This window comes from Agelaius phoeniceus, chromosome 3 (assembly GCF_051311805.1).
Source record: "Agelaius phoeniceus isolate bAgePho1 chromosome 3, bAgePho1.hap1, whole genome shotgun sequence".
Lineage (NCBI taxonomy): Eukaryota > Metazoa > Chordata > Aves > Passeriformes > Icteridae > Agelaius > Agelaius phoeniceus.
In genome coordinates this window covers 57,138,175-57,150,802 of record NC_135267.1, presented here as the reverse complement: position 1 = coordinate 57,150,802, position 12,628 = coordinate 57,138,175, and the positions used below count along the sequence as shown (strand labels likewise).

The 12,628-nt window shown below is 43.4% G+C and overlaps 1 protein-coding gene across 1 annotated transcript; it reads left to right on the top strand.

The window, feature by feature from the left end:
• Nucleotides 1-406: 406 nt before the first annotated feature.
• LOC129117855 (pantetheinase-like) lies at nucleotides 407-11,349 on the top strand. The gene is made up of 8 exons (XM_054628776.2): nucleotides 407-690; nucleotides 2,400-2,641; nucleotides 2,746-2,876; nucleotides 4,630-4,822; nucleotides 6,259-6,550; nucleotides 7,698-8,071; nucleotides 10,603-10,773; nucleotides 11,144-11,349. Exons 2-8 carry the CDS (start codon nucleotides 2,429-2,431, stop codon nucleotides 11,261-11,263), a joined length of 1,494 nt encoding a protein of 497 aa, XP_054484751.2. The 5' UTR covers nucleotides 407-690; nucleotides 2,400-2,428; the 3' UTR covers nucleotides 11,264-11,349.
• Nucleotides 11,350-12,628: the final 1,279 nt, after the last annotated feature.

Sequence of the window (12,628 nt, the reverse complement as noted above, 5' to 3'; positions counted from 1 at the left end):
CTGGAGCCGGTGGGACAGGCTGGCACGTGTGAGGATGTGGGCCCTGCAGAATGTGCTTTAGGCAAGTGGACTGGATTGCTTTGTGTCTGCCAGCTAAAATTTCTATGTGTGCCCAATGCTGTTGTTTGTTCTGCAGGCTTGCTTTGAAGCACAAACGTTGTTTTATACTTCATCTGACCAAGATCATTGAAAAAATATAGACTTGTAGGAGGCAAAATACATTGGTGTTTTTTGACAGGGGAATGTCTTAAGAATGAGATTATATTCTGTGAAAGTATCAAACTGGATCCCTCTACAATTCATGTAGTGGAAGTAATGGGAAAGATCCTACTGTTTGGGGAGGAAAAGCACTGTATCTTTAAATTTCTCCCCGCGCCCTAGGGGAAGCTGTCCTGTTAGGGCACAAGTAACAAAACTACGCGGCTGTTGGCAGAAGTGAGCGCCTCCTGACTTCCTGACCCCTGCTCACATGTGCTCAGGGCTCGGCAGGGATTGCGTGGCTGCCGAGTGCCCTTTCACACAGCCTCCTCCAGGCAGGGTTAACCCTTGGAATGCTCAGTAGTCTTCCTCACGCTCTCCTCTCCCTAAGCTCAAGAAAAGAAGCCGGCGCACAGTCTGACGACAGACTCCCTCTACAGCTAAGCTGATTTAGCACCACATTGCATCCTGCTTCGCAAAGTAAATCCTCAGGTAGCCCCCACCATCAGGCGGTGGCAGCGGTGGGGACGGTGCCGTACAGGGGCGGGAAGGGTGCATTGGGAGGAGAGAGGTGTGGAAAGTAGGCGGACCTCTAGATAAGTTTCCCCTTCCATTGTTCACAGCCGCGGAGAGCCCGGATCGCTGCAGTTTTCTTCAGTTTAGTCGGTGGATTTGTTTGTTTACCTGGTGTCAGTTCTTTGCTCCTGGGCGAGCTCCCAGCCCCGCAGGAAATAGGGAGCGGCGCCTGCTGGTACCGAGGCAAACAGGGAGAACTCCACTGCACCTTGTGCCGGCAGTGGGACTGGAATTCTGCGGGGCATTCCCCTGACACTGCACTTGTAAACATTTCTGCTCAGCCCTGGCAGGGCAGTCACCTTCTGGCTGATGTCCTCACTATTGCCAAACAAGGGAGCATTTGCTACTTCCTCTTTCTCACTGATGTCTGATTGTGCTTAATGTGACTCAGCCTATATTTTGTTTGGTAAAAAAGTGAGGCAGAGAGGGAGGAAGGCTCCCAAGCTACATTAGTTCAAGTATCACCGAGATCTCTCCTGCAGCCTTTAAAAGGCTTGTATTTCAGGCTCCTGAATGAGCATGCTGGATCTAGGAATGTGTAAAGAGAAGTACTTGGGGACGAAAATCACCAGATAAATATCAAAGTTCCTAATGATTGAAACCCTCAGTCAGCACTACTCTGTGAGAGGACTCTGTGGTATCTGCATTCATCAGCCTGTCTGTATTTTCTGAACCAGCTCGACAGTGACAGTCTGCTGTACCTGAAAGCAGACAGCCTGTTCTGATTCCCACTGCTCAGACAGCCTTTTTCAAATGAGAATACTGCAAATACTAGATGTCAAAAAATGGAAAATGTCATAGGAACAAATGGATTTGAAGTGAGTTGAAGATTAAAAGTGAAGGCCTCTCAATGCACAGCAGGTTCAAGGGAGCAGAAAGATGTGCAGAGGAGCAGGCATGCTACTGCACCTGGTGAACTAGCCTGCTCTTTTGCTTCAGGCTAGCAAGAGACAGGCAATGAGTTACATGCCTTGTTTCATATTTTTCTATCCAGATTAATATTTTCTGGTGGAATGCTGTTGGAAAGTGATGTTCAGCTAAACAGAAGTGACTGGGAGAGACACTGGCAAAAACTCAAGGGACAGTTCTGTTGCTGGCCTGTTGGCTGCATGATGTCTAAATACAGCGAGATGCTAATGCAATTTCTGTGGTCTGGAGAAACTCAGAAGCAAGCTGCACGTACTGAGACATAGCATAGGAATTGAGGAATAACAAGATACTAGAATAAAGAAATTTTTATTACCCTGAGTTTTACCACTCAAAATTCACAGAAGACTAGCTCCACTGGTGGCAATATCCACCTGGGTAGCAGCTGAGCCCACACAGAAAAAGTCTTGCTGTAATCAGTGATAGAGAAGAGTAGAACAACAAAAATTGGCCTGTGCTTTCTAGATATGATTTTAATGACTTATTTTTTTACTGGCCCCATTAGTCTTGGCATTGCCCAGCATTTTTAATTTGTTCAGTCGTGTCATCCTTACCGTGTACTGCAATACTTTCTTATATCTCACACTCGGTTCCAAGGTAATGCTTTAACAGACCTGCAGTTCGTTCCTCCCTCTTGCAAAGTAAACTTTGTCCCCCTTCTCTTTTCTGTGCATGTTGATTTTGCACTGTTTGTCCAGAGCACTCTAGGAGCTGGGAGACTGCAGCCATGCTCCCTTCCCAGGCTCTCCTGCCCGCTGTGGTGTTTGCACTCGCAGCCCTTCAGGCCCTTGCCTCTGACACCTTCATGGCAGCCGTCTATGAGCACGCCGTCATCCTGCCACATCCCACCCAGGAGCCCGTCCCTGCCAGCGATGCTTTGGCCCTGATGAACAAAAACATGGATGTCTTGGAAGGGGCCATCAAGGAAGCTGCCCAGCAGGTACGAGGGCTGCCGTGAGGGTTGTCCATCAGTGTTTCCTGGTCCTGCTGACCCTCCTGGTTGTCTGTTGATGGGTGCCCTTTAAACGGAACCTGTTGCGACAGGGTGCCCACATCATTGTGACTCCTGAAGATGGCATCTATGGCTGGCAATTCACAAGAGAATCCATCTACCCCTACCTGGAGGATATCCCTGATCCAGCGGTGAATTGGATTCCCTGCACTGACCCCTCAAGGTGATTCCTTCTGCAGTGGTTTAGGTGATTTCAACCTGTTATCTTTCTCATGGAGTCTTGAGCAGCAGACACTAAATTACTAAGAACTGCTAAAACTCTAACCTAAGTTTTAATTAAAATTTAGTATGAAGGTATTTAAATGGTTAAATATATACCATGTCCATGACTAATTGATGAGGGAAACATTTGGTTTGGTTTTTTTTTAATTAGACACTTTAAAGAGAAATTCAAACAACATACAGAATTTAGGTTACTAAAAGTTGAGGAAATCTCTTTTTTTGATGCCAGAATATATCCTGCTTCTTTTTCTGCTTTCAGTTTTTCCACACTATTTTGAATAGAACTGACTGTAAATTATTAACAGTAGTATTTCTTTGATTTTTTTGGTTTGTTTGTCTTTTACAAATGGCATGTTGAAACAAAAGCACACAAATCATTTTTGTGGACAGCCAGGAAGTAGTCTCTGAGCAGATAATAAGAGATGATGAAGTCAGTAATTAAAGTCCAAACTTCTAAATGATAAAATCCCAGGAATTTTTAATCTTGGTTTTCCACAGTTAAGGTAAGATAAAGTCTGAATTGCTAGAGTCTCTGTGCTGTAGAACATGATCTGTCATTCAAGCAGCATGTTTCAGCAGTGACAAGCTAAGCTACATCTGAGGACTGGACTTTAGACTCCTACAGCATGTAATATGTGTTCAGCTATGGAATTACAGCCGTGGTCTGCCCTTTTCATCATGGCTTTCTGCACTTCCCTGATGAGAGCAGGTTATTGTATCAGTGGGGATATAATAATTTAGTGCTTCCAAGAAGAAGAGTCACAGTTGCAGGGATGTGCAAGTTTTTGCTGAGATATAAGTAGCTAAAGTATACAGTCTTTCATTGAAGGTGGAGTGTGGGGTGGCAGTGTGTCTAAGCAGGTCTTTATTCTACGGCATCACACAGGTTTAGCAGAGGTGATCTTAGTGCCTCCTCACTGTTCCAAATCAGGGGTTTCCCTAGCAGCTTTTGGGAATATAACACTTGCCATGAGTGTCTGGCATGCCTTATTCCTGGTGCTGTGTGTGTATCTTGCACGGAGGTCCTCCTTGTGTGGCCCACACACACCTTGCAAAGCTGTAGGCATTGCCACACTGCAAAGGGGAATGAATGGCTGCTCTCTTTATGGCCTGGTACGGACGCTTCAGAGGTGCTGCCAGCTTCTGGCACATGGACACTGTCATGTCTCGAAATTAATAGCCCACTGCTCTTCAGGCCATGGTTACAGGTTTGTGTGCGCCTGTCTATGGGAGGAAATGAATGCTGAATTGCCTTTACCATATCATCTGCATTATCCCACTCAACCTTGCTTAGCATGCTAAGGGCCCAGAGCTGCAGCCCTCAGGTGTCAGTATGCCTGATGTTAAAATATTTGCCTGTGTGACACCAAGCTAGTGTCTTCCTCTGCCCAAAGATTGCTCTCCTGCCCTTTCCCAGCCCGAGAATTATCTGTTTACTGCAGAGCATGTTCCAGATGCTGAAGGAGACTGGCTGGCATGTCTCTGCAGAGGCCAATGGGAGGTCTCCAGGGCCTACCCCAAGGTGCAGGAAGCAATCTGAGGAAGCACTGCAGCAACTCTGTGTATCTGCCTACCCTGCCATGGCTGCAGGGTTGGAGATGCTGCTGGTGTGACCCCAGGTACTGTGGAAATGGACACCACTGACGGCACAGGTTTTGTTAATTTTGTTTTTCTCCTTCCCTAAAATACGTTAGATTTGGTCCAGCACCAGTGCAGGAACGACTCAGCTGCATGGCCAGAAATAACTCCATCTATGTGGTTGCAAATATCGGGGACAAGAAGCTGTGTAACTCCAGTGATCCCAGCTGCCCCAGGGACGGTCGGTACCACTACAACACGGATGTCGTCTTTGACACACAGGGGAAACTGGTGGCTCGCTACCATAAGGTAAAGTGGTCTTAGAAAGACAAAAATTAATTTTCCCCTACTTCCAAAATATCTAGGTTTGGGAAGAGAATTAGATACCAGTCATTGTCCACTGTCAGGGTTTTGTTTTTCTTTATAATTTAAAAGAATATCTCTCTTGCTATGAAGTGTCGATGCCAAATTTGCATTTGCTGTCATGTTTCTCAAAACAGACTGGAATGAAAAATGATTGTTCTGGTGCAATTTAGTGGCATATGGTTTTGGTTGACTTCCTCAGTTCATTAGCTCGCTACTACTTTAAATTCTGCTGCTTGAGCAGCTTCAGTTTTCAGTGCCAGCTTTTCACCAGACTACCACTTCATGTTCCAGGATTTCAATGTTCACATCCATTTCATCATAGATGAGCAGTCTGACTTCAGAGAGGCAGGACCTTTATTTCTGATTCTGTTTTGGCACAGTTTTTGCCCAATGGAAATTGTTTGGACATAGCAAAGCAAGTGAAAATGCCAGATGGATGTAAAAAGAGATAAGGATATTGGGTCGTTTGCACCAAATGGAAGTTCCACTTTCAGTATTATGTGCCTACCTGCAAGTTCCATCAAAGTTGTTTATGAATTATGTGCCAGATATCCTGCCAGTGTGGGTAGAGTGAAGTCAGTTTATTTAATGCACTTTGGGCCCAGTATTTCATCTGGTTGTTTAGAGAAAAGATGCCAAGGTATCTATTTGTGAGCAAACTGGGTGAATGAAACACTGATAAAGCAAGTCTGTTCCCCAGCCTGCTATGGCCCAGGTGCTGAATTACAAGTTAAGTAAACTTGAACTTCTTTTCTAGCTTGGTATCCATATTTACATTCAGACCACCTGGACATTTATAAAAGGCTCTTAATATGTATGTGAAGGAGGAAGGAAAATGTTGGAAAGCTGAGGATGTCAAAAACTTCAGTTTTTCTGTTGGCTGAGATCATCTGCCTTTCCCCCATTAGCACAGCCTTTGTTTTTTACTCTGCAGCGTCCCAAATACTGTCCTGTTCTTCATGCTGGTGCTCTGTACTTCAGTGCTTTTGGGCATCTCCACACCAAAGTCACCAATTTTTGTCTCTTGGCACCAGATCCTCCATACTTCTCTTACATTACTATTTCTCTTCTGGTTGCATTTGGGTTGCCAGAAATATGAACTAGGTGGGGAGAGTGGAGAGATTATTGTTATGCAGATGACACCAACAGACCTGAAGGCAGCTGGCTGCTTTCCTAGCTAGATGCCAGGGCAATATGCAATATGTGTTCCGTATTTTGGGTATGATGATCATATAATTTGAGCCTGATTTCATACCTGTGAGGGCTTCCAACACAGGTCAAAATTTTTCTCTAGTCATTCTGAGCAGCTTTAGGGAATGAATCCAAGACACATGGTTAGTGTGCCTCTAACTGGTTTCTCTATTTTCCTTCCCCTACAGTATAATCTCTTTCTAGGAGAAAATCAGTTTAATTATCCGAAAGAGCCAGAAGCTGTCACCTTTGAGACTCCTTTTGGGAAGTTTGGCATTTTCACTTGCTTTGACATCCTTTTCTATGAGCCTGCCGTGGTCCTGGTGAGCAAGATGCAGGTGGACACTGTGCTCTTCCCAACAGCTTGGATGAACGTCCTGCCCTTTCTGACTGCAATTGAGTTTCACTCTGCCTGGGCTATGGGCATGGGTGTCAATGTCTTAGCTGCCAATACTCACAACACCAGCATGGAAATGACAGGTAAGTTAATTTTCACTCTGTGCAAGTATCTTGATAACCATGAATCTCTTATTCCCCCTTCTACAAAGTGATTTTGCAGAAGAATATATTTTATTTCTCTGGAAGGTGAAGAGTCTAGTCACCAGATTTTAAAGCTGATGAATCCTGTTCCTATTGGTTTCATAAAGACACAACAAAACTTATAGTGTTTTATTTTCCCTAGCTTCTTAGGATTATCTTTTCTTTTAATGGCTCTAAATAAGTAGTAGGTCACTGCCCTTATGCCTGAACAGAAATTTTTGTGGTTTTTAAGGCTCTTTTCATCTCCACTTATAAGTCTACAGTTGAATGCCAAACTGTAAATATACTCGTAAACCATATATGTGGCTACATTTATTCTGCCAAATGAGATATTTATTTTTATAGTTGTATGTAACACTGTTACAGAAAACCATTAAAAACACATGTTCAGGCCTGTTGTAGTAACACTGCTAAGATGTCCACATCTTCATTTTAGAATGTAGCATTGATTGTTTTTACAGCTAAGCTTATGGAATAGTGTATTTCAATTAGACCAGTATCTTCACTGACCTGTGCAACCACAGTATTGTTTTGGGACTGTTCATTTGAAATGCCTGACGGGCTTCTGCAGTGATGGGTATGACTGACCTTTGATTTCCCTCTGTTGCTTGGTGCTGGTCAGATGTGAATCACTCATGAGGGGAGGAGTTCTCAGCCAGTGTAAAGGGGGCTGGAAAGTTGCTGTCTCCTTCTGTTCGTGGACAGGCCTGTGATACTTGCCTGTGTTGTTGTGTTTTGGATTGTCTCAGTCAGTAGCTGGTCCTTTCACACCAATCAGCCAAGAAAAAAGGAATTATCAACTCTACTGCACACAGGAGAAAAGAGAACTGAGTAGGCCATAAATATATAACATAACATAAAAACCCAAACATCCTCTGGCTACACTAAGCAGACCTTATCTAAGGGAATAAATGGTATTCTTCGCCAAAGCATGAGCTCTGTGTACCGGGTTGCTAATTGTCACCTTTGGTGAGACTAAAATTACTGTGATCTGTGTAGAATTGTGGATAAGCTATCAGTAGAGACAACTAGAAGGACAACAGGATTTTTAAAATTTTTCTTGGGCTGACTGTTGTGCTCTCCTCAGGGAGTGGAATTTATGCACCAACTGGAGCCAGAACATACTCCTACAACATGAAAACTGAAGATGGTCACCTCCTCATTGCTGAACTAGATGCACACCCTCGTCTTTCTCCTGCCTCCCCGCCTGCTGTCAGCTGGAACTCATATGCTTTGAGTGTTGAAAGATTCTCACAGAATAGTCATGAATTCACAGGAATCATCTTTGAAGATCCCTTTACTTTCACAGAGCTCACTAAGCCTGGGGGGAATTTCACTGTCTGCCAAAAAGACCTCTGCTGTCACTTGAGCTACAAGATGGCAGAGAAAAGAGACGATGAAGTTTATGTGCTGGGTGCTTTTGATGGCCTTCATGTTTTTGAAGGACAGTACTATCTGCAGGTAATTCTTTGGAGGGGATTATTTAGGAAGCTTATTTACAGGGAGAAACCTTCAGCTCTGTGGTGGAAAAAGAGAAGACAATGACTCTTCTATTCTGGAGTCCTACGGCACCTTTTGTTAGTAACGGAAAGAAGTTGCTAAATCTTCCAAGCCTATTTACCTTCAAATCCAACAAATGCAGTAGAGAGGTCTCTAAACGTCCTCTAAATGCCCAGAGTGCAATCACTATTTTGTGGGTGTGCAATACTGGCTAAATTTAGGTTCTCTTCTGTGAATGTCTGCAGTAAGTGTTCTGAATCTCCTCTGAATCACAGAAGAGTTAGGATTGAAAGGGACATCTGAAGATCACATAGTCCAATCCCTCTGCCAAGGCAAAGTCACCTAGAGTAGATTACACAGAAACGCATCTGGGTGGCTTTTGAGTGTCTCCAGAAAGGGAGTATCCAGGACCTCCCTTGTTGTCATCTTATTGCAAAAGTTCCATACCTTCTTGGTGATTTCTCACAGGCAGCTCCTCACAGCACAACCAACAAACTCCAACTCCCTTCTCAAGGCGCTAACCCACTCTTTTGTAGCACTCTTCTACTTATTGGACACAGCTGTAGCCTATTAAGGGCAGGCCTGTTCCTAATCTTTGGTGATTAGCACAGCTGCAACTCCTCAGGGGTGAGATTGCCTTCTGCACTATTTTCTTACATTCTATGCCCCCACACTCCCTGGGCAGCCTGTCCTGATGCTCTGCCACCCTAAATATAAAAAAGTTGTTCTTCCTTCATGTTGAGGTGAAACTTCTTGTGTTTTTATGGCCATTGCTCCTTGTCCTGTTGCTGGGCACCAGTGAAAAGAGCCTGGCACCATCTTCTTGGCACACACCTTTGAGATATTTATATGTATTTATGAGACACCTCTCAGTCTTCTCTAGACTTAACAGACCCAGCACTCACAGTCTCTCCTCATAAGAGAGAAGCTCCGCATTCCTAATCATCTTTGTGGCCTCAGCTGGACACTCTGCAGTAGCTCCTTTTCTTTCTTGTGCTGGAAAGAAAGAGGAGCCTGGGCACAGTACTCCAGATGTGGTCTCACTGTATTTTCATCAAAGAGATGCTGTTAAAAATCAGTTGATCATAGCTATCTTTATGAGATGCTCTGATAAGTTAGGGTCACAGAGATGTTAATTTTTTTGTCATTATCCGAATCACAGCAATGAAGCCTACTTAAATGGCTTATGACTTTTAGTGGAAATATCCTCTCTTCCTCTCTTTTAATCAAATATTTGGAAAGACAGTGAGCTGCATCCTGGTTGAATTTGCTTAAAGCCCTATTTGAAAACATCCTTTGCCTTCATAATTAAGTTATTGTGCCAGCAGATTATACTTTTTTTTAGTTACTTCTGTCTGTCAGCATCACTATTTTGTACCAGCTGGTACAGACTCTGGGATATGAGGGGAGGTGTTATCCAGCAAACAGCTCATCTAATACCAGGAAGGTAACTTGAATAAATTCAGTTCTTGGTGAGCTTGGTTGTAAAATTTATTTCAGTGGTTGTGAAAGTTGCCAGATACTCTCTGCCAGAAATGAAAGTTCTAGAGAATACAGGAATTTCTACTCTTCATTTTTCCCCTCAATATTTTTTTCATTTCCTCAGAACATATTCCTTATTTCTCTTATTTGCATTTCAACACAAAACCATATTCGCTGATGAATAATACTTCTGATTTTTTTGCAAATGTGCTTCTATCCCCCAATACCAGACATGTAGAAAAACTCCATCACCTATCAGCAAAACCAGGCAAAATCCTTCAAATCATTCCTGAATCAGAGGAGTGCTAGCCCTGTTTCATATTTCCTCATGAAGACTATAAACACTTATCAGCTGGATGATAAACTCTCATGACAAAAGGGAAACACTGTGATTCCTACTTTATCTGCTGCAACTATTAACAGAAAACTGTAACAAAAGATGCTAACTTCATCTCCTTGGCCTATATTAACGAGGATCTGGAAAGGGAACATCAAATTCAGAATTCCTATGGACTACCAGGCCATCTAAGTACCTTTAGCAATACGTATAATTAGCAGTAAGAGGATCTGGATGTGTACTTGTACAATGTACCTATGTGGAAGACTTTGTTTTGTTTGCCTAAAATTTCCATTCACAAACTCATCTTACTAAGACATGTGGGAAAGAAACCTTCAAATAAGACAATTGGTGATTGAAAGAATTAGTGAAAGGGACAGAATCAGGCTTCAGAGATGAAAAAAGGTGCTTTGGCTGCACTTATGTCAAAACCAATTTATTTATAAAATTATAAGACTAAGACAGTTTATTTATAAAATTACAAGACTAAGGTCTGGAATACACCCAGTCAGATCAAGGGGTAAAAAATAAGCTACAACTGAAAAGGAGTCAGCCAAGAATAATGAAGAAGATCCTGTGACTATCACCTGCTCTGACGAACATTAGCTTTGATGACACAAGGCACCAGTGTAACCATCTTGCTAAATACATTGTTGTTTCCTCCTCCCCACAGATCTGCACTCTGCTTAAGTGTCCCAGCACAAACCTGAGCACGTGTGGGCAGCCCGTGGAGACGGCTCAGACCAAGTTTGAGATGTTCTCCCTCAGTGGCACGTTTGGCACCAGCTACATCTTCCCAGAAGTGCTGTACAGCGGGGTGCAGCTGGCCCCTGGGGAGTTCGAGGTAATGGGACACTGTTGTGATTTGTCAGACATCAGTGGTCAAAAAGCCACTACAAGAGCAACATAGTTGTTGCCAGAGTCCTCTGTCCTCTGCCTTGAGTATAAGGCAGCTTTATTTCTGCCTGATTTTCCTGGTTGTATTCAAACAGTAAGTCCACCTTGCCAATTCTCTTCTGCCCTGTGTCCCCAAATCCTCTAGAACCAGATCTCCCTCAAGACAGAAATGTAATTTTTCTCAGCCTTCCTGCTAGCTCCAATTGAGATTGGAGCTCTTTTGACTAGATCAACATTACTGAATATATGATTGTGTGTTTGCCATACAATAGTACTGCTTTGATGATGCTCCTGCTTATTTTGCTTTTCATAACCAGGTGCTGGCTGATGGACGTCTGATAAATTGGAATACTACATCGAAGCCAGTTTTGAGTGTAACACTCTTTGGGAGGTGGTATGAAAAGGACCCTCCATCCACAGATCAAGCTTCAGCATGATTTCACTGCAGATCCTTTCATCTGCTCGTTTCTGTAACACTAATTAAACACAAATAATGGTAATTAAAAGTAATATTAATACTTAAGATGGCATTCTATTTTTCTAGTTGCCTTATCTAATGGCATAGTTACTGCACTTTGATTTATTGACTCGATTTTGCAGCAAAAGCCAATACTCTGCAGGACTGTTATGTATGAATTTTTATATGGTGGCTTTGGTTGGCATAGGCTTGGCCTGGGAACAATAGAAACACTGGGAACAACAGAAAATAAATTCTTCTGACTTTACTGGTGTAGGATTCAGTGGGTTGTGCCCCAATAAAGAAGAGTTTTTAATTATATGAAATTTTTGTTGGACTATTCAAAGCCATTTCCACAACACTGCTCCCACCACATTTCTGAACAGCCACTTTTGTAAACAAGAGAAAACAGAACCTTTGAAAATTTTAACTTCCTTTGAAAAGGAAAAATAGCCTCAAAAATATGTTCCTTCAAAAAAAAACAGTTATTCAGCTCAGCACACTGCAGTGTGTTATCATACCATGGCCTAACTCACAGTTGAAGGACTCTACTTTAATCTTTCTGGCCACATTTTTAGGATGTGGAAAATCTCCCTAGCACAGAATTGTCAACTGTTTGTGTCACAAAGGCTCAAAAGAAGCAATTTCTCAGGAGCATGTCTGTGTTCCCATGGAATGGTTGCTCCTACAGGTGAAAGGGAGAGCCAGGACTGCAGCAGCAGGTGTTGGGTAAGGGGAGGGAACAGCTGGAGCCGGTGGGACAGGCTGGCACGTGTGAGGATGCGGGCCCTGCAGAATGTGCTTTAGGCAAGTGGACTGGATTGCTTTGTGTCTGCCAGCTAAAATTTCTATGTGTGCCCAATTCTGTTGTTTGTTCTGCAGGCTTGCTTTGAAGCACAAACATTGTTTATACTTCATCTGACCAAGATCATTGAAAAAATATAGACTTGTAGGAGGCAAAATACATTGGTGTTTTTTGACAGGGGAATGTCTTAAGAATGAGATTATATTCTGTGAAAGTATCGAACTGGATCCCTCTACAATTCATGTAGTGGAAGTAATGGGAAAGATTCTACTGTTTGGGGAGGAAAAGCACTGTATCTTTAAATTTCTCCCCGCGCCCTAGGGGAAGCTGTCCTGTTAGGGCACAAGTAACAAAACTACGCGCTGTTGGCAGAAGTGAGCGCCTCCTGACTTCCTGACCCCTGCTCACATGTGCTCAGGGCTCGGCAGGGATTGCGTGGCTGCCGAGTGCCCTTTCACACAGCCTCCTCCAGGCAGGGTTAACCCTTGGAATGCTCAGTAGTCTTCCTCACGCTCTCCTCTCCCTAAGCTCAAGAAAAGA

What these genes read in the sequence shown, in the direction of transcription:
- LOC129117855 (XM_054628776.2), top strand. Translation starts at nt 2,429, where the DNA reads ATGCTCCCTTCCCAGGCTCTCCTGCCCGCTGTGGTGTTTGCACTCGCA. An exon ending in CCCTGCACTGACCCCTCAAG is followed by an intron (nt 2,877 to 4,629) that starts GTGATTCCTTCT and finishes AAAATACGTTAG; the next exon opens with ATTTGGTCCAGCACCAGTGC. An exon ending in TGGCCCCTGGGGAGTTCGAG is followed by an intron (nt 10,774 to 11,143) that starts GTAATGGGACAC and finishes TTTCATAACCAG; the next exon opens with GTGCTGGCTGATGGACGTCT.